Genomic DNA, 23596 nt, shown 5'->3' on the forward strand with positions numbered 1-23596 from the left:
TTTGTAAGGGAAAAGATGTTTGTGGATATACTTGGTGGATAAATCTATTTCTGGCATCTTCCTCCAGTTGTTTTATATGCACAAGAACTGTGAAATACACTAACTTCTGTGTGTGTGTGTGGGGGTGGGGGACGGTTATTTTTATTTTCCAGATCGATTAAAATATGAATCCAAAAAGTCAAAGTCTGCCCCTGTAGCAGTGAACGAGCTTCATTTTTCTTCAGTGGTGACAGGTATGCACACCACACACAAAAAAATTCATCTTGTCTCTTTGTTCAATGCACTGAGGGCTGATAAGGGTTTAGCTTTTAGGGTCCTCAACTTCATCTGAATGCTGTCTACTACAATTAGGCATGAGATGAGGTAGAAAGGGGCCATACCATTAGCCCCACAATATAGGTGATGAAATACAACATATGGTGTTTGTGTTAGTTTCCATTGTAAGGTTACTAGGTAGCTTCAGGTCATGAAGAACAGAGAGGGGCAGTCCTGCTTTAATCCATATGGTTCTAGTCTTGTTTATTAAAAGGGGGATCAGAGCTATAAGTTCACATGTACTGGGGGGGGGGGGGTATAGCAGGGCTGGATGAGTCAGCTCTTCATGACCTGGAGCCATCTAAGAACCCAATGAATACCCAAGCTAAATCCCACATATTCCAGTCTTACTATAAGATGTATTAATTTTCAACAATCCAAAGAACTTTTTGTTTTCTGATTTTGATTAAGTTGATATAGGGGTATCAGAATAATAGTTCCTTTAAAAGGAGAAAAAGAAGGACCTTAGAACTTTATCCAGGAAATAAAATTCCGTGGCATTTTTCTTATAATTGGTCCATTTTTAAGTATGTGCTCTAATTACTGTTAATATAAATTTTTCAAAATATGTTATCTGGAAGTTGCAGACCATCCTATTCCCACCCATAAATGTGTTCACCTACCCACCCTTTTGCAAAGCTGCTTTGGGCTTTTTTATGGCTGGCCGTGGCGGCATTCGTTCCAATGCTCATAGAATTCCTAACGCAATTTCGTGAAAAGGGGGAGGGGGTTAATTTGTTAATCTTCAAAGGAGACTAGAGAGAGATGGGGCTCACGTTTTGTATAGAGCTTCCTCTGAGACTCCTGTTCCAATTAAAATTTTGTGTACATTTTGATAGTCAAATATGAATAAACTTTATCTGGTCTATATTCAGGCCACCGTAGGCAGATTTAGCCCTAGATATGTAATACCAGGCCATGTTTTGGCATCAGCCCTAATTGTCCCTCTTCTGGCTGCCAGACCTTATGCTGGTCCTGGCTAATATTCAGCCTAGAACCACTTTAAGAAAAGTGCCAAGTCAGACAGAACAACTCCCCCCCCCTTCAAGGAATTAGAAGGCTACCCTAACCCACCCCCACTCCTATAGCCTCCCCCCTGGGTATACCTGGAGATGTTCCTGGTGTTCTGTGCAGGGCTGTGGAGTCGGAGTCGAGGAGTCGGAGGAAATTTCGGGTACCTGGAGTCGGAGTCAGAAGTACAAAAAACTGAGGAGTCGGAGTCGGAACATTTATCTACCGACTCCATTTTTGAACTTGGCATGCCAATCACGAGCGATGCTTTCAGCTATAGCACCCACTATATACACAGCACAAATGTTGCGAGCAGCTTCTGCGGCCTTAGAACCTTGATTAAAAGCAAAAAGAAGGTGGTGTCGAAAATGCTCATTTCTCTCAATTTGACATTCCATTTTAACGATCTGAAAATTAACCAGTGCTGTGGAGTCGGAGTCGGACTCAAGGAGTCAGAGTCGGAGGAAATTTCAGGTACTGGAGTCGGAGTCTGAAGTACAAAAAACTGAGGAATCGGAGTCGGAACATTTATCTACCAACTCCATAGCCCTGGTTCTGTGGGGTGTAGTAGGAATGGATTACAAAGCTACTACTTTCTACTGGAGAACAGAGCAATGAGGAACATGAAAATGTATAATGGAATATTTTTGGTTAGCACTGAATTTATTGTCGATCTACTCACATTCCCTTGTGGGAAGATCTTAGTTCTAGCTGTTAAATAATATTGACAGCAACAAAATAGGGCATAATTATAAAAATAAAAGTTATTATATTTAAAGGCAAGTATCAGCCAAAGATAAAACTATGTAGTTTGAATGTGAGACTTATGCCCTGAACCTTTTTACACTATGCATGAACACACGATTTCCTTACAGGCCTTAAATTGTGTTTCCTGAGTTATCCACTAGCAATAGCAGAGCTGCATACAACCTGTCAGTGAAGAGAAGTTAAGATAAATGAAAAGTTTTGTGTTGGCATGTATCCTCCATGGTTGTGCCATCCTTCAAAACTAGGGTTACCAGATGTCCGGGACTGTCCGAGTGACTGGAGGGATTTCCAAAACCTGGAAATTGGTCCAGATTTTGGAAGACCCCCAAACTTGGGGCTGCATCTGGAGGTCATGACATGACGACATCATACGACATTATTGCGTCAATGTCTACGCATGTACAAAGGCCCTTCAGACATGGTCCAGGACTAAGGTTAGGAGACACGAGGTTCGTATGGGGGCAGGGCTGGGGGCTGAATGGGGTGGGGAGGGGCCAGGTGTCCCCTTTTTTAAAGAGGAAATCTGGCAACCCTATTCAAAACTTATTTTTTAAAGGTGCAAGGATATTCAAAATAATGCTTCTTTAATAAAAAAAAAATCTACAAATCTCTCAAGATGAGCTCTAAACTAGAACGAATTGTATTTTTTTGATGGATAGAAATCATAGACCTTTTAAGAATAGTCACTGTTGTGCTTGAGATCATTCTCTGGAACAAATTGATCACATTATCAAGTCTGTCATTCAAACCTAGCCTTTCTGCAGCCTTATCACTGGGCAACTGAAATCAATAGTATCAGACCTTCTTCAATTTGTCTTTTTATTCTATTTCCCTAGAAAGATTCTTCTTGTGATCCCTAACTATCATTAGTACTGTAAGACAGGAAAACAAGCTTCATATGTCGTCTAGATCTTTCAAACTTGTTTGAATTCATCCATAGTTAAATTCATCCATAGTTTGTCAGTGGTCAGTTACGAATGCAAAAGCTGGACACTATGGAAACAAGACAGAAAGAAGGTTGACTCATTGGAGCTTTGGTGCTGGAGAAAGATTTTATGTGAAAATCAGGGGCGGGAAACTACGAGGTGACACCAGGAAATTCTTTTTCACTGAAAGAGTGGTTGATCGCTGGAATAGTCTTCCACTACAGGTGATTGAGGCCAGCAGCGTGCCTGATTTTAAGGCTAAATGGGATCGGCACATGGGATCTATTCACAGGGCAAAGGTAGGGGAGGGACATTAAGGTGGGCAGACTAGATGGGCCGTGGGCCCTTATCTGCCGTCTATTGTTTCTATGTTTCTATGTGTGCCGTGGACTGCCAGAAGAACTAACAAATCACTTCTGGAAGAGATCAAACTAGCTAAGCCACTCAAAGCCCAAATGATGAAGTTCCAACTGATGATAAGATTTCTATCTAAACTATTAGAACCTGCTTCTTTGAACATTTTGATTCGCTCTCTTGTGATCTCATGTATCGATTATTGTAACACCCTCGTTAAAGGCACAACAAAAAAATAAATAAGAAGACTCCAACTAGTACAAAATACCGCAGTAAAAATTTTATTTAATGCAAAAAAATATGACCAGGACACCCCGTTTTTACATAAAGCTCACTGCCTATACAACATAGAATCACCTATAAAATTATTTTATTAACATTTAAAACCAGAGAAAATAATCAGCCTGAATTCATTAATAACCTATTTATCCCTTACAACCTTTCAAGGACTCTGCGATCTATAGCTCAAAACCTTCTTGTTATCCCATCATTGGAACATATAAACACATTAAGGTCTGCAATTTTTCTTGTTAGCGCCCCTTCTCTTTGGAACAGTATTCCAAACTACTTACGCGAAAAACTTACACTAACAGACTTTGAGTCAAAATTAAAGACATTTCTTTTTCTCGACGCTTTTGATACCTAAGGACTTAATACGTGTTCCCCTTCTTATTGTTCTTCTCCTTTTACATGTTCTCTTTTTTTACATATTGTAGTTCCAGCCCTCCTTTCCTTCTTGTCTGTTTGTTAATTTTTTGTTAGTTTATTAGTCCTTAAAAGCTAGTATTTGCCCTAGTGTGTTGTGTGTTTTTAAACTGTATTTTAGTTAGCAGAAGGTTTTAACATTTTTGTACACCGCCTAGAAGGTTTGATTAGGTGGTATAAGAAATTTTAAAGAAACTTGAAACTCTTATTTTGTTCACACCGTCAGAAGAGAAAGATCATTGAAGAAGGACATCATGTTTGGGAAGATCGAAGGAACCAGGCAAAGAGATGGCTGGAGATGTTGAAAACAGCCATGGGGATGATGCTGGAGGACCTTCCCAGATTAGCACACCACCAGTCTCTTTTTAGATCAGGAAAAGAATGTTCTCAGAGATGGCTCCAAAGTGGTGGAACTCCCTTCCAAAGGAATTAAAACTAGAAAAGGACATCAGAAAATTCAACAAAGGGATAAAGACAATTCTTTTTACAGACTACTTTAACTACGGTAATAACAGAACAGACAGGGAGAGAAAATTGCCAGCGATTTCTCACTAGGAAGATGATTTGTTTACCCAGAATATGACAAAAAGTACAAATCTAGAATTATTGGATATGTATAAATCTATGATATACATAATGCACAATACTGATTTATACATGTAAGTAAGTAGGTTTTAGAACGAACATAATCTATATACTGTATATAAAATCGGAGGTATGTGTGTATGTATGTGTGTGTGTATGTGCCGCGATCACGCAAAAACGGCTTGACCGATTTGAACGAAACTTGGTATGCAGATCCCTCACTACCTGGGGTGATATGTTCTGGGGGTCTCGCGGCCCACCTTCACACGTGGGCGGAGCTACAAACAGAAAATCAGATTTCACCCATTCATGTCAATGGAAAAAATGTAAAAAGCTGCCAACGCAAAAACGGCTTGCCCGATTTGAACGAAACATGGTATGCAGATCCCTCACTACCTGGGGTGATATGTTCTGGGGGTCTCGCGGCCCACCTGCACACGTGGGCGGAGCTACAAACAGAAAATCAGATTTCACCCATTCATGTCAATGGAAAAAATGTAAAAAGCTGCCAACGTAAAAACGGCTTGCCCGATTTGAACGAAACTTGGTATGCAGATCCCTCACTACCTGGGGTGATATGTTCTGGGGGTCTCGCGGCCCACCTGCACACGTGGGCGGAGCTACAAACAGAAAATCTGATTTCACCCATTCATGTCAATGGAAAAAATGTAAAAAGCTGCCATTCTCACAGTAATTCCAACTATAAAACACTTTTTATGACACTATAACCACTAGGGACATCGTTACTATTCTACCACGGACACCATACATATAGAGTTTGTATGTTCTAACTGTGTTTCTAACTGTTTCCTTCATGCACCCCAGTTCATAATGTTATTACATTACATGAGAACTCACATATGCTGAACTAGGAACACAGGTTCCATTCTGAACCGGGAAAAACCTGCATGGAGTTTCTTTTCAACCTGAGTTTCCACATATTTAGTTGTCTAAATCAATACTGAAACTTTTGTTCGGGACAGGGACAAGGTGAAACCGTATTTATCCCGCGGATACCACTTATTCCAACACATCTTCCTTTTCAGTTTAAGAGATTGCAAATTCCAGTGAGACTTGCATTCTCTATCACAATCAACAAATCACAGGGACAGACTATTACATACTGTGGAGTGGATTTAAGATCCCCCCTGTTTTTCCCATGGACAACTCTATGTTGCTTGCTCAAGGGTGGGTTCACCTAAGAATTTATATGTTCTTGCTCCTGGAGGTGAAACTAAAAATGTTGTTTATAATCAAGTTTTGTGTTAGTTGTATTGTATTCATTTTGTCAAATATTTCACATTATAATTTGAATATTGTACTTTTTATAAAGCTGTAAAAAAATAATTTCATTCACCCCTATAAAGTATCTTTATTTGAATCCATTTACAGTGTTATTGCTATAATTAAATACCCGTGCAACGCCGGGCCATCAGCTAGTATACAATACTAGTATTAAATGTGTATATACATAGGATGAAGGTATTGTATAAATATATAGGATGAGTATATACAGTATAGAGAGTAAATATATTATTCTCTGGTGTATATATAAGGTGAAGATAGTATGTAAATACCATATAGAAACTCTCTAAATCTTTACTATAACACCTCTTGTATGAAAACCCATCACAGAAACACTCAGGCCCTGTTTTACTGAGGTGCGCTAACCGATTAGCACGTGCTAAATGTTAACGTGTGCATGTTAGTCTATGAACACGTTAGCATTTAGCAAGCACTAAATTGATTAGCGCGCATTAATCGGTTAGCGCACCTTCGTAAAACTGGGGGGGTCAATCTCTGTTTTTGTACCATCTTTACAAAAGCTTATGTAATCTAGAAGCTCAAGTATTGTATCGCCATTACAGAAGCTCATGTACTGTACCATCCTGACAGATGATCATGTAAACCACTCTGAATTGACTCGTTAGTCATAGTATAGAAGCTTTCAATAAACAATAATTCATCAAGTTGCTAGGACTCGAAAACGAGTCGATGACACCTAAGTTTCAAGTTTATTATTAAGTTTATTAGATTTTAATATACCGACCATCAAGCAAATATCTGGACGGTTTACATTGGATTTAAAAAAAAAAAATTTACAGATAAGAGTAAAAACAATTGAAAAAAAACCCCAAAAAGTATTAAATAAATTAAATAATGTATAGTGAACATTAAAAACAATAACAAGACAGACTTGACAGTGAGGAGAGAGGGAATGGATGGGTAAAGTTACATTGTAAGTAAGAAAAGGAGAAAGAGGGGGTTAGGAAAAAAACATGTTGGATGGGGATAAGATATATTGAATGTTTATAAAAGAGCAAAATTAGATAGAAAAGAATTTAAGAGGATAGAAATTAAGTGGAAGAGAATGCATCTCGAAATAAAAAAGTTTTTAAGTTTTTCTTAAATTTGTCAAGGTTTTGTTCGTCACGAAGTGGTTGTGGAAGGGAGTTCCACAATGTCGGGGCAGTTACTGCAAAGTTTATTTTGCGTGTGTAATAAAATTCTTTTATAGACGGAATCAATAAGAGATTTTGATTTGAAGATCTCAAAGTTCAAGTAGAGCACTGAGGGATAAGAAGTTTGTGAAGATATGACGGCAGGTGAGAAGATTTTATTTTGAATGATAAAAGGATGATTTTGTAGGTGATTCGGTGCGTCACGGGTAACCAGTGAGCATCTTTCAAAGCTGGCGTAACATGATCATATTTACCTAGGTTATAGATGAGTTTTATTGCTGTATTTTGTATAAGTTGAAGGCGGCGAATTTCTTTTTGTGGAAGGCCGTTGAGTAGGGAATTACAGTAATCTAGGTGAGAGATTATTATTATTAACTAATTAACTATACAGAGCCTGTTGTGTAATCAACCTCTTCACATCATAAATTCTTTAATCTTCATATGGCACAGATTAGTCTTACATAGTTTTCTATAAATCACCAAACAGGTTTTTTTTAAACTTGTCACCTTGTACATTGGTACCACAGACCCAATAATTACTCGTCCAAATTGGCCATCAAATCATTGTTCTTAGATTTAATCATTTCAAAAATATATTTAAGTATTCAATCCTATGTTTTCACGTCAAGCTCAGAGGAAATCACTCTTTGAATTCACCTTTGAGTTTCAAGGCCCCAAAATATGGAACTGCCTCCTGACCTGCTTACGTCAGACCTGCTCCTATCTTCAATTTAGGAAGGTGCTAAAAAGCATCTGTTTTCATTATAGTCTTTGCTACAATTCATAATGTCTATGTTGCTAACTTTATTCATCTTATGTAAGCCACAATGACATTTTCAGGGTATAAGAAACAATATGGTATGGTGTCCCTTACATCAAGTTAATCAAAATTAGAAACTAGAAATGTCCTTTCAATGTTTTAAAATAAAAATGTTTTTGAATTCTTATAGTAAAATTGGAATACATGGGATTTATTTACCCCCCACCTTTTACTAAACCATGGTAGAGGTTTCTTCCACGGTCTAGAGCGTTCCTATGAGCTTCAGAGCAGCTTTGGAGCATTTCGCGCTCCAGGCCATGGTAGAAACCTCTACTGTGGTGTAGTAAAAGAAGGCCTTGGTATCTGGTGATTGTATATCTTCTTGTCTTGCAGTAATCAGTTACTTGCTTTTCAGACGATGGTCCTGTAGCCCCCTGTCCTTCTGAAGCCTGTGAGACCAGCAGTGCTGTATCTGAAGATGCCTTATTCAGGGATAAACTGAAACACATGGGGAAATGTGAGTCTTCCTTGCAAGCCGAGCCAATGGATGGCCCTGCAGAGGTTTCTGTATTGCTGGATGATTTGGGGGTGTGACAGTGACAGGAGTGATTGCATTTCTGCAACACAAGGAGGGGCATTTTCAATATGACGTCTAAGTCCGACTTTGGACGTTTTGTGACGTACGCCCAAAAATTGGGTAGGAAAAATGTCCATTTTTGAAACTGCAAACCATCTGTCTATCTTTTTAAAAAATTGATATTTCTAGACATGTTTGCCCTTAGTGCAAACATCTTTTTTGGCCATTTTTGAGAACAAAACATCCAAATAAAAAATGTACAAAACAAGCCGTTTGGACTTCGCAGGGGAAAACATTTTTACTACATGGGCCACACAGACATCCCTGCAGAGTAGTGTGGCACTGCTGTGAATGTCACATAAAGGGTCCCAGGTACACATCCCACCATAACCCTCTTACATTGTATGAGGAGCCCTCCAAATCTCACCCAAAACCAACTGTATCCAGCTGTCTATCACCCCTGTAGCCCTTATGCCTGTAGGTATCAGCTGCATGACTTATCTACTGCTGATCTCGCTATGCTCACCTTACCTTCCTTCTCAAATCACTCCACTGACTCCCTATCCACCTCCACAGTTCCAACTCCTATTACTAACCTACAAGTGTGTTCAGGCCGCAGCCCCGCAGTAGCTCTCCTCTCTTATCTCTCCTTATTTGCCTCCCCCGAGAACTCTGTTCCTCAGATAAGCTATTTTTATCTGTATCCTTCTCCTCCACTGCCAATTCCAGACTTCATTCCTTTCATTTAGCTGCCTGGCATAAACTACCTGAGTTCATCCGTCACACCCCTTCTCTTGTTTAAAAGCAGACTGAAAAAACTCACTTTTTTATTTAGCCTTGCCTAGCCAGCAGATTCCATCCTCCCTAACTATCTTGTCTGTTTAGATTGCAACCTCTATCGAACAGGGACTGTCTCCTTTGTGACTCTGTACAAAGTCTGGTAGCGCTTTTGAAATAATAGTAGTAGTAGTGTCACCTATATCAGGGGTAGGCAATTCCGGTCCTCGAGAGCCAGAGGCAGGTCAGATTTTCAGGATATCCACAATAAATATGCATGAGATAGATTTGCATCTCAAGGAGATAGTGCATGCAAATCCATCTCATATACAGTATATTCATTGTGGATATCCTGAAAACCTGACCTGCCTCTGGCTCTTGAGGACCGAAATTGCCTACCCCTGACCTATATGATGGTACAGTAAGTACATAAGTACATAAGTAGTTGCCTCCGCCGGGGCAGACCAGAGGTCCATCCCGCCCAGCGGTCCGCTCACGCGGCGGCCCATCAGGCATATTGCCTGAGCAGCGGTCCCTGACTAATTTTATACCTACCTCTACACTTATCTCTAAACCTTCCACTGCTCTTATCTGTACCCCTCAATCCCATTGTCCTCCAGGAACCTATCCAGGTCTTCCTTGAAACCCTGTACTGTGCTATTTCCTATCACGGCCTCCGGAAGGGTGTTCCATGTGTCCACCACCCTCTGTGTGAAAAAGAATTTCCTTGCGTTTGTTCTAAACCTGTCCCCCTTCAATTTCATCGAGTGACCCCTTGTTCTTGTGGTTTCTTTCAAATTGAAAAATCTGTCCTTGTCAACCTTTTCGATGCCCCTCAGGATCTTGAAGGTCTCTATCATATCTCCTCTGAGTCTCCGCTTTTCCAGGGAGAACAGCCCCAGCTTCTTCAGTCTGTCAGTGTATGTAAGGTTTTCCATACCCTTAATCAGTTTAGTTGCTCTTCTCTGGACTCCCTCAAGCATTGCCATGTCCTTTTTGAGATACGGTGACCAGTACTGTACACAGTATTCCAGATGCGGGCGCACCATAGCCCGGTACAGTAGCAGGATGACTTCCTTCGTTCTGGTCGAGATACCCTTCTTAATGATACCTAACATTTGGTTTGCTTTCCTCGAGGCTGTGGCGCACTGTGCCGACGCCTTCAATGTCGTGTCTACCATCACTCCCAGGTCTCTTTCCAGCTTACTGACCCCTAGCATTGATCCCCCCATTTTGTAAGTGAACATAGGGTTCCTTCTCCCTATATGCATGACCTTGCATTTCCCTACGTTGAAGCTCATTTGCCACTTTTTCGCCCATTCTTCCAGTGTCGTAAGATCCCTTTGGAGATCCTCGCAATCTACCGTGGTTTCAACCTTGCTGAATAGTTTGGTGTCATCTGCGAATTTGATGACCTCACATTTTGTTCCCGCCTCCAGGTCGTCAATGAATATGTTAAACAGGAGCGGTCCCAGCACTGACCCTTGAGGAACCCCGCTCGTGACCCCTTGCCAGTCCGAGTAGTGGCCCTTTACACCAACCCTCTGCTTCCTGTCTGCCAGCCAGTTTTTGATCCATCGGTGGACCTCCCCTCACACCCCGTGATTCCATAGCTTCCTGAGCAACCGCTCATGTGGTACCTTATCGAAGGCTTTCTGGAAGTCTAGGTAAATTATGTCTATGGGTTCACCTTTGTCCACCTGGCTATTTACCCCCTCAAAGAAGTACAACAAGTTTGTGAGGCACGACCTACCCTTGCAGAACCCATGCTGGCTCGACCTTAGCTGTCCATTTTTTTCGATATGATCACAGATGCTGTCCTTAATCAGCGCCTCCATCATCTTTCCCGGGACCGATGTGAGGCTCACCGGCCTATAGTTTCCCGGGTCGCCCCTTGAACCCTTCTTGAAGATGGGCGTGACATTAGCTATTTTCCAGTCCTCCGGGATCTCTCCAGTTTTTAGGGATAGGTTGCATATTTGCTGAAGTGTCTCTGCTATTTCATTCCTTAATTCCTTGAGCACCCTTGGGTGAATGCCGTCCGGACCTGGCGACTTGTCGCTCTTTAGCTTGTCTATCTGCCTGAGGACATCCTCCTGGCTCACCTCTAGTTGGACCAGCTTTCTATCTTGATCTCCAGTAGGTTTTGTTGGGCTCACTCTTTCCACCACAAGTGTAGTAGTTAGAGTGGGCTATGGGCCTGAGTCCCCTTCTCTGGAATCCACTGCACTGACCACTAGGCTACTCCAGAGACCTGCTTGCTGCTTTCATAGGGCTGGCCATAACATCTGCAGCTGTCGTACAGGCAGGTATGCACTGTTCCTTTCACAACTTTGCTTGGTGGAAGGGGGTCAGTAACCCCTGGGGAAGTATGAGGGGGGGGACATGCTTCCATCCATCTATCTAGTGGTCAGTTTGAACACCTTTTTGGCACTTATTCATTTTTAAAACAGGTCTAGCCCCAAACGCCCAATTGGACGTTTTCAAAAATGTTTGATTACAGTAGAAAAACGTTCAAGTCATAAGTTTGCCCTAGTCCCACTCAAAACACGCCTCTAACACGTCCCCTTGAGATTTAGATGAACTGCAGATGAATAGCATTGAAATCCATCTAGGAAATAGGTTTCAAAAATAGCAATTTGTACGGTTTGGTGAGAAAAACGTCCATCTGGCACTCTTTGCAACTTTTGGGACATTTTTCTCTTTTAAGGTGTCAAATCATCTCAATGGACAACTGTTAGAGCATGGCATACACAAGACCATCTGCTACTCGCCATTGTCACATCATTCTGTCGACGAATGAGCTAGGCCAGGGGTCGCAAACCTTTTTCAGCAAAGAACCAATTTATCCAAAATGTTTGAACCAAGATTTACAAAGAACCACAAGGTGTAGCTTCTCTCCCCTCCAACTCCTTGCAGGTCTCTGTACCTCTCATCCCTCCCTCATCCCCTCATCTGCCCCTCCCCCTAACCCATAGCCAAGATTATCTCCCCTCTCCAGGCCCCGACCCTTTAATCTCCCTCCCAGCCCCACGATTTCCCTACCCCCTCACCGAGGTACCTAGTGGTCCAGCGGGAGTCTTTATGGCAGGAGCACGGCTGCCTTCTAAAATGACTGCTGTGACTTCTTACAGAAGCTCATGGTACTACAGGAAATGCCACAAGCAGCTGCAGGAGGTTGTGGCAGCCATTTTGGAAGGCAGCTGCGAGGAGGCAGGAGCGTGAGGGCTGCGTTCCTGCCCACAAAGACCCCCGTTGGACCATGGTAGGCCCAGGGAGGGGGATCATCAGGTTGGGAGGGAGCCGACCCCTGGGCTAGAACTGCTCAGCGAAATGGCTCAGCTTACTAACTTGGAGCACTAAGGAAGCTAAAGTACTTCTGCTGAGAGTAGGTAGAGCCCCTACAGGGAGAAAAAAAATTATGTCTCTTTTGTCTTCATTGTTTTCCCTCTCATCTCTATTTTTTGTTTCCTTTTTCACTCTTTGTTTTGTCTTGTTTCTTACTTTTACTTTTGCTCTGCTTTTTTTCTTCCTTTCATGTGTTTTTTACATTTTCTTTCTTTTCTCTTTTCTCTTGCACAGAAACAGGAGATAAACTGAGTTCTCACTGCTGTGGTGGCTGCTTTGAGATTCTGTAATATAAATCCAGATTACTGCTAGACCAGAAGTTCTCAGCCCAGTGCTCAGAACACACCTAGCCAGACAAGTAATCAGCCCACAATGAATATGCATGAATTGAATCTGCATACACAAAGAGACAGTGCATGTAAATCTCTCTTATGTATATTCATTGTGGATATCCTGAATGCTGGGTGTGTTTTGACAATCTCTGCTAGATCCACCAAAATTAGGGTTACCAGATTTTCTGTCTGGAAAATCCGGACCCCCTAGACCTGGCCCAGGCCTGCCCAGTCCCACCCATCCCCGCCCCATTATGTCCCGGTTCCGCCCCGTCATGCCCACGATCCCGCCCCAGCCCCGCTTCCAATCCCGCCCCCCCCCCTGCTGCCTGCTCTCGTCAGGCAGAACATCCGCGCATGTGCAGATGCCTTCCTGCCCGAAGTAAAGCTTTTTAAAACCCAGACAAAGTGCCGGGTTTTGAAAAGCCGTCCAGACCCTCGGACATGTCCTCAAAAGGAGGACATGTCCGGGGAAATCTGGATCTCTGGTAACCCTAACCAAAATGCATGTCTGTCATTGGCCGCTATTCCTTAGCTGGCCAGCCAGTGAATATTGGCTTGGCTAATTAACCCCCTCTTTTACTAAGCTGCGGTAGCGTTTTTAGCGCGCACTGTGCCACGCGCCAAGAACTAACGCCAGCTCAATGGTGGCGTTAGCGTCTAGCGCACGTGGCAATTCAGCGTATGCTAAAATCGCTAGCGCAGTTTAGTAAAAGGAGCCCTAAGTCTTTGGAAGCTGCATTTAACCCAGAAATTCAATGCCGGTGGCCGGATATGTGCCCTGAATATTGGCCCCCCTAATGTTTCTGAATGTAACTCACCTTAGGGGCTACTACTGAAAAAGGTGTGAGCTAAGTTCAAACAAATAGACAGTATCTTACACATGAGATAATGTTACCTTTCATAAACAGTCTCTTTAACTATGGATTTCTTTTTTTTTTATTATTGTTCTTCCACTCTTTAGCAACGCGAAAGAAGTTGTTTGAACTTGCCAGAGCATTTTCAGAGAAGACCAAGATGAGGAAGTCAAAACGGAAACACTTAATGAAACATCAGGTGTATCCTTTGACCTCCACCAAAATACAAGCAGCCAGCGTCAGGTCACTCTTCCACGTCTGGAGCATAATCGTGCTTACCTCTCAGAGCTTTCTGGGATATGTAGTCCTGTAGTTTGCAACCAAGATACAAATTCCAGAACACTTTTTGATGCATTGTTAAATGACAATTGAATGGACTGATAATCTGAAATTGTCAGATCTTCCACAGCTGTTCTTTTTCAAATCCATGAATCCAGGCAGAGTTCCAGGACACTTCTGTATCACAACATTGCAATTTGTCTTTTTGTTTTCCATTTGATTGACATAAATTTTAAAGTCAATTTACACACAAATGAGACTTCAGAGTCACTTGTCTATGACTGCTATTGTGTGGCTTGCCACCACTGTCTGCTAACTAAAATCAATTTTGTTCAGATTCTGCACAGAGGAAATGACTTCTAAAGCTTGGGCTGTGTTTTGTTTTTCTGTTTTTAACATAATCTCCTGTTAACTGCTAAACCATAGTTTATAGGCTTTGCTGGCTTGATTTTTCTGGAGAGCAAGTTGCTGTAGGCTGAGATAAGAGGCATGCTGTTTTCTAGTCTTGTGAATGGTCAGGGTACTCTTGCTTCCATAGACAGTTTGTTCCTTAATAGAACTGTGCAGGCTTGGCACAGCAGCTTCCACAGCTAACCTCCTGGATGATGTCGAAGGGCAGTCATGTGGTAAGTGCTCTTTCTACCATCTTCACACTGTATTTATTCCAAGTGATACAACACAGTACAACAGTGTCCGTGGTAAAGGAAATGTGGGAGCACTAATGAAGATAGAGAAGGAGGAAATCTCGGCCACCTTGACAAAGACCAAGAGACTGGTTTTGCCCATCCCAAACCAACTCCTTTCTAAAATCTTTATTTTCTCCTTTTACTACACATTTCGCCCCTCTGATCACTGGCCTGGGAGCTATTGGGATGTCTCAAGAACATAAGACTTGCCGCTGCTGGGTCAGACCAGTGGTCCATCGTGCCCAGCAGTCCACTCACGCGGCGGCCCTTAGGTCAATGACCAGTGCCCTGAGTCTAGCCTTACCTGTATACGTTCTGGTTCAGCGGAACTTGTCTAACTTTGTCTTGAATCCCTGGAGGGTGTTTTCCCCTATAATAGCCTCTGGAAGAGCGTTCCAGTTTTCTACCATTCTCTGGGTGAAGAAGAGTGGTAGAAAACTGGAATGCTCTTCCGGAGGCTGTTAAAGGGGAAAACACCCTCCAGCGAATCAAGACAAAGTTAGACAAGTTCCTGCTGAACCAGAACCTTAGGCTACATTGGTACTGCTCTAGGGCACGTATCATTCTCCCTCTGTGGCCCTGGGCACACCAGGCCCAAACTACATAGATAAACAGCAGAAGTCTGTTCACCAAATGTTTTTCTGTTGCCTTTTCCCTCTGTGTATAGGTATGCTAGTAAAGCAGTGGTGATCATGCTTAGAAAATACTGTGGATTTCTTCTTGTCTTATGTATTACAGATGAAGATGTGCAGGGAAGGAGGCAGCAGCAGCAGCAGGACATACAAAAATAAAAGGCAAGTCACAGGTACTTTTTTCCAGCAAAAAGGGCTTACTCTTGGTTTAAATTATTTGCAACATTTATGAAAAGTATTCCTCCTTGAGCTGGCTGGGTGTGAGTGAGGTGGAGGAAGGGGGAAAGGATCTTTAGAGAAGGGTATCAGTAGCATTGTGCAACAGCAACTCCTAGTGCATGGGATGCATGGGAATACCAAATTCCAACAGGAACCATGGCCTGTGGCCCCTGGCCAAGAATGGTTCCTGCAATGGCTGGGTTAAAGAAATGAAAATAAGGGAAACTTATCCTCCTAGGTTAGTGTATTGCAAATTGTGTGTCACGGCACACTGGTGTGCTATGGCGAGATTCTGGGTGTGCTGCGAGATGCTGGCGAGGAGGAGAGGCACCAGCTGACTGCTTACAGGACGTGCCTCTCATGGAGAGAGGCACGTCCTGTAGACAGTCAGCACCTCCTCCGCTCTGCACCCCCCCCCCCCCCCACTGGCATAGCAATTGCAGGCTCGGGCCCCATATGGAGGGCTTCCACACATGTGGGGATGATGTCACACATGCACATGACTTCACGTTGACGTACACACATTTCTGGATCCCTTCCAGTCGCAGCCCCAAGTTTAGTGCTCCATGGCTTTAAAAAGGTAGTATACTTGCAAATGAAGGTATGGAGGAATAATCAAATGATTAAAGCCCCAAACAAACAAAAGACTGGGTTGGTCAGTCAATTGGTTGAATCCTGGGGGGTGGGGGGGGGTTCTGTGGGGAGGTATCCAGTGGCAGGAGAGAGTTGGCATCCCTCCTGTCAATTTTATTTTTTCAATATTTGGGGGTGTGGAAGGGGATGCGGTTCACTACAGGGGGGTGGTTCGCAGCAGCAGAAGGGAGTGGGATTCCTTCCTGCCTCTATTTTTGTTTCGGGGGTTGTCAGATGGGGCTGTCATCGGGGGGAGAGGGGGCGGCTCGTCTTTTTTTTTTTTTTATGGGGCAGTTACTCACACACATCTGTGCTCAGAAAAAAATGAAAAAATATGGCAGACCTTTCGGTAACACAATTACCACTAGACCTGCCTTTTTTGGGGGTCGGTATTACTGGTCACAAAATTTAGTGCATGCCTTGGCATTGTTAGGCCATTGATTGGATGGCTCATTTAAATATTAATAACCTCATTTTAATAGTAATAAAGTTGTTTGCATGGAAGAGTTGAACGCATGGAAAACCATACAGTGAGCTGTTTTGTAAATCGGGTCAGCAAATTCAGTTGATAAACCAGTCAAACTATTGGTAGACGATTGGAGCATTTTGTACATCTAGGCCTCTGTAAGATGTTCACCATATTCCTAATCACATTGTTAATCCCGAGAATTATAAATTGTCAGGACCCTCATTAGGTATAGAGCAACTCAGAAATTGCAGATTAGATTAAATTAGATTAATTTTCATGCTATTAGTGTTGAACATTGGAAAGGGTTTTTTTTCAGTGCTGTTCTCATGGCATTTCCCGCCGCTGTTCCCTACAGTGCTGGAGTTCTGAGATTCAGCCCCTGAGTGTAATTTCTGTTACAGCATCTCAGTGCCAGGATTCTGGCACTGTAAAAAAAAAAAATTAGCATAAATCAGCATCTATTTGCCTACATTTAGGTGTACCCGTTTGTCATGTCTAAGGTTGCCAGATTTCCTCTTAAAAACAACCAAAGAGGACACCTGGCTCCGCCCTGTTCTGCTCTAGTCCTGCCCCTTTCTACCCCAGCCCCGCCCCCAGCTGAACCTCCTTCCCCGTTGTCTGGAGAGACTCTGCACATGCGCAGACATTGTCGCAATGCTGTCACGGGGGTGCACGCATATGATGCCATCACATCGACACCCACGCACGTGCAGAAGACCTCTAGACAAGGCCCCGCGCTCAGGGACTTCCAAAACCCGGACGAACTTCTGGGTTTTGGAAATCCCTCCAGGCACCTGGACAGTCCTCTAAAAAGACCAGACGTCTGGCAACCCCAGTCATGTCAATGACGGACCTAAATGTGTGTGCACATAATTTACAATATTCTGTAAGTTACACATGTAAATGTTGGCCCTGCCCCGTAGAGCGCCCCCTTGTTTTTTACATGCTAAACAAGTTGCATACTTCATTTAAGGAATAGAACTGAGTGTTCACCTAGCACTTAAGCACACTCACCCGCATATGTGCAAGCGCACTATAATTTAAAGGTGCAAATTGCACTTAAATTTGGGCTCCAAGTTAGAGAATGACACAGTGGCTGATACCCACAGCTTGCTGTGGGTAACCCGCCGAAACAGGGAGTGAAAAAATAGTAGTCACTGCGGGGACGGGGACAAGGCTATTCACTGCCCGGTGGAGTGGAAATGGTCTTGTCTCTGCAGTGAAGGGAACACATGTGGTCACAGATCACCCGGTCCAGGAGCCCGCTCGCCGCATCCTGCCATCTCCCTCCCTCCCTCACCCTCACCTTATGTGTCAAATTTAATTGTTCTTCTCCCAGCGGCATGCTTTCAATGAGTCGGGCGCAGCTGCTTCTGTTGAATCTTTTCCTCTGATGCAACTGGAAACAGGAAGTCTTGTCAGAGGAGAAGATTCAACTGAAGCAGCCGTGCGTGACTTGTTGAAATCATGCTGGTGGAAGAAGAACAATTAAATTCCGCACATAAGGTGAGGGAGAAGGGAGGGAAGGAGATGGTGGGACGCGGCGATCGGGTGGTAGGAGGCTGCTGGATCATGCGATCCGTGAAGGGATGCTGGGCCAAGTGGTTGAAGTCAGAGCAGGAACGAGAAAGGGGAAGACAGGCCAGATGCTGGAAGCGGAGGGAGAAAGAGGGAAAAAAGCTAGATGGGGTTGGAGAGGAGAGAGACACATTGGTGTGGAAGAGAGGGGAAATCTGGACTTAGGAAGGTAACAGAAACAGAGGGGAAATTATGTGCATGGGGGCAGAGGGACAGAGCCATAAAGGGGAGATACATGGGGATGGTATATGAACACATGGGGGCAATGCCGGACACAGGAGGAAGTATACAGATACAGAGGGGAGATATTAGAAATGGGGGAAAATAGGAACACAGAAGGGAGATGGTTTGTGTGGATGGGATCAGATGGTTTACGGGGACCGAGCTCGTGGGGATGTGGCAGGGATGGGGACTGAGCTTGCGGGGATGGGACGGGGACCGAGCTCTCATGGGAACGGGGTGGAGATGAGGACAAATTTTTTTCCCCATGTCATTCTCTACTCCAAGTTATAGAATAAGGGGAGTAGTGGATGTCTTGACAACTTCTTTTTTCCTTACAGGTCCAAGAAGCCACTTTGGGACAGCCGCAGAATGTATTACAGACCGAATGCGAAGCTATTTATAACAGTTCCTGGGCTGTGGCTCTTTTTATGAGGCATAAAGAGGCATCATTATTCTACACACAAAGTATTTTTACTATCCAGGGACTTCAGCAAATACCCTATCCGGGCATAAGAATTTTTAGCTATCACTTTTCTGTCCACTGAGTATCCCGGATTTTGATGAGCTCCCATGGTATATCTTATTTTTAAGCTCTCCTCTGCTATGTTAAGTTTCAACATGACAAGCAAGCATATCGTATCAACTGGATATAAATTTGTCACCGTGCTAATTGCCTTTTAAAATGATGGTGGGTCAGGTAACTTCTGGCTTATTTTTCCAAAACTTTATTAAATCTTAACATAGTACAAAACAGGACAAAGTTATATATTTTTCATGTATCTCCTTTCCTCACCCCCAGAATCCCTAATAGTGTAATTTATAATAATAATAAACCAGTATTTCAAGTGGGCAGTATTATGTGCTGAGGAAAAAGCAGAAAGATCTTCTGGCGTTGCTCCAGTATGCAGGTCAGGCAAAAGTTAGAAGGCCTGAGAAATTATCTGGCACCATGTTCTTACTATGCGTGCGTCACTAGCACATTAGAGCACAGTGAAATAGATTGGAGAAAGTAGTGGGCCAAATTTTTCTCTAGTTCAGCATGGGACCACGGCTCCCAGATGTTTTGAACTGCTCTGGGTAATTATTTTCTGAAGTATACCTCACTTGTAGGTTTTGTGGGATCAGTGTATTTAGTTAATTTTAACAAATCACAATTTGGCCCTGCATTCTGAGGCTGAAGTTTGGATGCAAAGTTATTGGTGGCATCTATCATGAACCATCACACTGTGGCTTGGGTGTGCAGCTGAGCCGCCTTATTTGAAGCAAGAGTTTAATTGTGATACTGCCAGATTGCAGTAGGGTCACAGCTTGGAAACTGTTGTAGGTCAGGGAGAGACACCTCTGGACCATGAAAGCTCCAGGAAGGCCAGGCAGTGGCGTACTAAGGGCAGGGGGGGGAGGGGGAGGCGATCTGCCCCGTGTGCAGGGAACTCAAGGGTGCTGGAACAGTCACGGGTCTGCAGTGTGCCAACCCTCGCTTCCTCTGACATGTGTTTTGGGTGGGGGGACCAGCAGAGCCAATGGCTGCATGCAGGCAGCCCACAACCCCACAACCGATCCACATACCTTCCCACTACCTGGAAGGGGGAGGAGGGGGTTTTCTGCCCCGGGTTCCCACTGAGGTCAGGTTTTCAGGATATTCAAAAAGAAGATGCAGGAGATACATTTGCATGCACTGAATCCTTGATATGCAAATCTATCTCCTGCAAATATGCATTGTGGATATCCTGAAAACCTGACCTGCCTGGGGCTTTTGAGGACTGGAATTGCAGGCCTGTGTTATAGGTGATACGTTTTCTTGGGGCTTAAATCTGGGGAGGGGGAGGAATAAAAATCCAGGAAGGGATGTCTTTTTTTTTGTGTAAATCTTTTTATTGAACAGATACAACTTCATAAAAGACAAAAGCGCAAAACAATGTTTACAAAAGAAACTATCCACCATGGAGGACTGAACTCTTATATCCTCCATGGCTACTACCAAACAACAAGCCTTCCCTTCCCAACAGAAGAACCCCTCCCAACCTCCCCTTCCCCCCCCCCCCAAAACAGAATGAAAAACAATGCACAGACTGAGTTCAGATGTCAAACAGATATGGCAGTATACAATTGAAGTCGATTCAATATATGGCTACGACTCTGGAGACAAAATGTTCAAGTACTGAGTCCAGGTGTTTACAAAGTTTCTGCTCCGGTGGCTAGAGGAATACGCCAAACGAGCTTCCCAGCCCATAAGCTCATATAGCCTATTTCTCCAATACCAAAAGGAGGGTGGCTCGGAAGAAAGCCAACAACTTAAGATACATTTCTTCCCCAGAATGAAACATTTACTAAGAAATAGTTTTTCTGAAGTGTACACAGAGAGCAAAGAAGAATGAGCAAATAACATAGAAAGCGCCGAAACCGGCACGGGCACCTGCAGAAGCTCTCGCAAAAAGGAAGCCAGTGCTTCCCAAAAAGCCTGGATTCCTTTACAGCTCCAGAGACCATGAAAATAAGAATTTACCTCAACAGAACAACACACACATAGCTGAGTATCTACACAGCCCATATAATAAGCCTGACTTTGAGAAGCATAAGCTTGCAGCATTATATTCAGCATTATATACCAGGCCTGCAGTGCGTTTCAATATCCTTAACAAAAAAACTCTCCCCGAGGTCCCTCCCCAAATCGCGAGGAGGAGCGTCTTTAAGGCGAAGATCATAACTTTCCTTGGAGTCCAGTGGATATAGCACTGCTTTTGTGCAGTCTTAATCCACCTGGCATGACATGGAACTGACCTTGGGTGCTGTCTCTTTAAAGAATTGTCGGTGTCCTTTGCAGCACAGGGTGTTCTTAAAACAAGGGGTTGACGTTCAAAGTGATTTAACTGGCTAGACATGGTTCCTGACTGGTTAAATTGCCCTTTTGGAGCTAGCCTCTAATTTTCAGCAGCACTTAACCAGTTAGCGCTGTTGAAAATAACCAGTTAGCACCAAACTCAAAACCAGTTATTATGGGGGCATTTTGAGGGTGGAATTGGCACTTGGCTAGTGAAGTGCTGATGTTCAGTATCTAACTGGCAAAGGTAATTGTATAAGTAGGACCGCATATCATAAGAATTGCCATACTGGGACAGACTGAAGTCCATCAAGCCCAGTATTCAGTTTCTAACAGTGGCCAACCCAAGATCCCAAGTAGTAAAACTGATTTTATGCTTCTTATCCTAGGAATAAGCAGTGGATTTTCTCACACCACCTCAATAATAGCCTATGGACTTCTCTTTTAGGAAATTAGTCAAACATTTTTTAAACCCCGCTAAGCTAACTTATTTCACCACATCCTCCAGCAACAAATTCCAGAGTTTAATTGCATGTTGTGTGAAGAAATATTTTCTCCGGTTTGATTTAAATCTACTACTTAGTAGCTTCATCGTATGCCCCCTAGTCCTTGTATTTTTGGAAAGAGTAAACAAGCGATTCATATCTACCCTTTCTACTCCACTCAGTATTTTATAGATCTCTATCATAACTCCCTTGAGCCATCTCTTCTCCAAGCTGAATAGTCCTACCCTTTCATTATAGGGAAGTCATCCCATTCCTTTTATCATCTTTAAGTGGTTCGCAACAGCTGGTTAAGTGCTGAATATCACACTTAACCAGCTCTGATTTAGCTAGCTCCACAAACCTAGGAATTCAATACTGAAGCCCAGACATTGTCTGGCATTGAATTTCCAGGCATAACTCCCATTGGCAGTCAGCAAAATGCTGAGTGCCACTGGCTGAATAATGACCCCCATGTTGTTGGTTAATGACACAAGGTGCACCCCCCCCCCCAAATGCTAGAGGTAATGTTAAAAGCTATCAGTTTTTTTTGTAAACACTGTCTGCCATAGATATTTCTGTAGCCAAATATTCAGCACTAATAATAATAATAGTTTATTTTTATATAATCCGCCGTACCCGGGAGTTGTAGGCGGTTCACATCAATCAATCATTATACATACAGTACAAATAGATATTTAAAATTGAAATCATCTAAAATTTCAGCAAAGTTAAAAGCTTACGGTGGGAAGATACAAACAATTTAAAATGAGATAAAAATTATAAGTAAGTAATAAGATACTAATAATTAGATACTAATAATAACCTAATAATTAGGTTGCCAGTCTGTTGAATAATTGAGTTTTTATCTGGTTTCTAAAATCAAGATAAGAGGAAGCTTCTAATGCAATTTTGGCAAGCCATGTATTCAGTGTGGCCGCCTGAAAAGAAAAGGTTCTATTGAGGAACCTTTTGTAATGACAGGATTTTATTGAGGAATATGCAAACAAGTATACTCTTCGAGAGCTCTTATTAATGTAACTCAGGGTAAAATGAGGGGTAACTCTATGTCTGGGCAAATTAGGACAGTTATTGTAATGACCTAGTTTGCCTGAATGATTATCCAAGTACCAGCCCTGAATATCAGCAGACCCCCCCCCCCCAGGAAAGAGACTTGGGAGTACTTGTAGACAAGTCAATGAAGCCATCTGCGCAATGCGCAGCGGAGGCGAAAAGGCAAGCAGAATTCTAGGAATGATTAAGAAGGGGAATCACAAACAGATCGGAGAAGGTTATCATGCCACTGTACCGGGCCATGGTGTGCCCCCACCTGGAATACTGCGTCCAACACTGGTCATGAAAAAAGACATAGTACTACTCGAAAGGGTCAAGAGAAGAGCGACAAAAATGGTTAAGGGACTGGAGGAGTTGCCATACACTGAGAGGCTAGAGAAACTGGGCCTCTTCTCCCTTGAAAAGAGGAGACTGAGAGGGGACATGATCGAAACATTCAAGATAATGAAGGGAATAGACATAGTAGAGAAAAGAGAGACTGTTCACCCTCTCCGAGGTGAAGAGAACGAGAGGGCACTCGCTAAAGTTAGAAGGGAAAAGATTCCGTACAAATGTAAGGAAGTTCTTCTTCACTCAGAGAGTGGTAGAAAACTGGAACGCTCTTCCGGAGGCTGTTATAGGGGAAAACACCCTTCAGGGACTCAATACAAGGTTGGATAAGTTCCTGCTGGAACAGAACATACGCAGGTAAGGCTAGACTCAAGTAGGGCACTGGTCTTTGACCTAA

The 23596-nt window shown here is 43.1% G+C and overlaps 1 protein-coding gene across 6 annotated transcripts in view; it reads left to right on the top strand.

The window, feature by feature from the left end:
* CUEDC1 (CUE domain containing 1) overlaps positions 1 to 21008 on the top strand; it is a 129434-nt gene extending 108426 nt beyond the window's left edge. For 3 of the 6 annotated variants that reach the window (XM_033922264.1, XM_033922265.1, XM_033922267.1), the window contains 6 exons: positions 123 to 233; positions 8302 to 8403; positions 13885 to 13978; positions 14624 to 14682; positions 15481 to 15536; positions 18834 to 21008. In XM_033922264.1, coding sequence (XP_033778155.1) covers positions 123 to 233; positions 8302 to 8403; positions 13885 to 13978; positions 14624 to 14682; positions 15481 to 15533 — 419 coding nt within the window. In that variant the 3' untranslated portion in view covers positions 15534 to 15536; positions 18834 to 21008. Of the gene's footprint in view, positions 1 to 122; positions 234 to 8301; positions 8404 to 13884; positions 13979 to 14623; positions 14683 to 15480; positions 15548 to 18833 lie in introns of all 6 variants that reach the window. The other 3 variants (XM_033922268.1, XM_033922269.1, XM_033922270.1) reach the window with 3 other exon arrangements.
* Positions 21009 to 23596: the final 2588 nt, after the last annotated feature.

Source organism: Geotrypetes seraphini, chromosome 15, assembly GCF_902459505.1.
Source record: "Geotrypetes seraphini chromosome 15, aGeoSer1.1, whole genome shotgun sequence".
Classification (NCBI taxonomy): domain Eukaryota; kingdom Metazoa; phylum Chordata; class Amphibia; order Gymnophiona; family Dermophiidae; genus Geotrypetes; species Geotrypetes seraphini.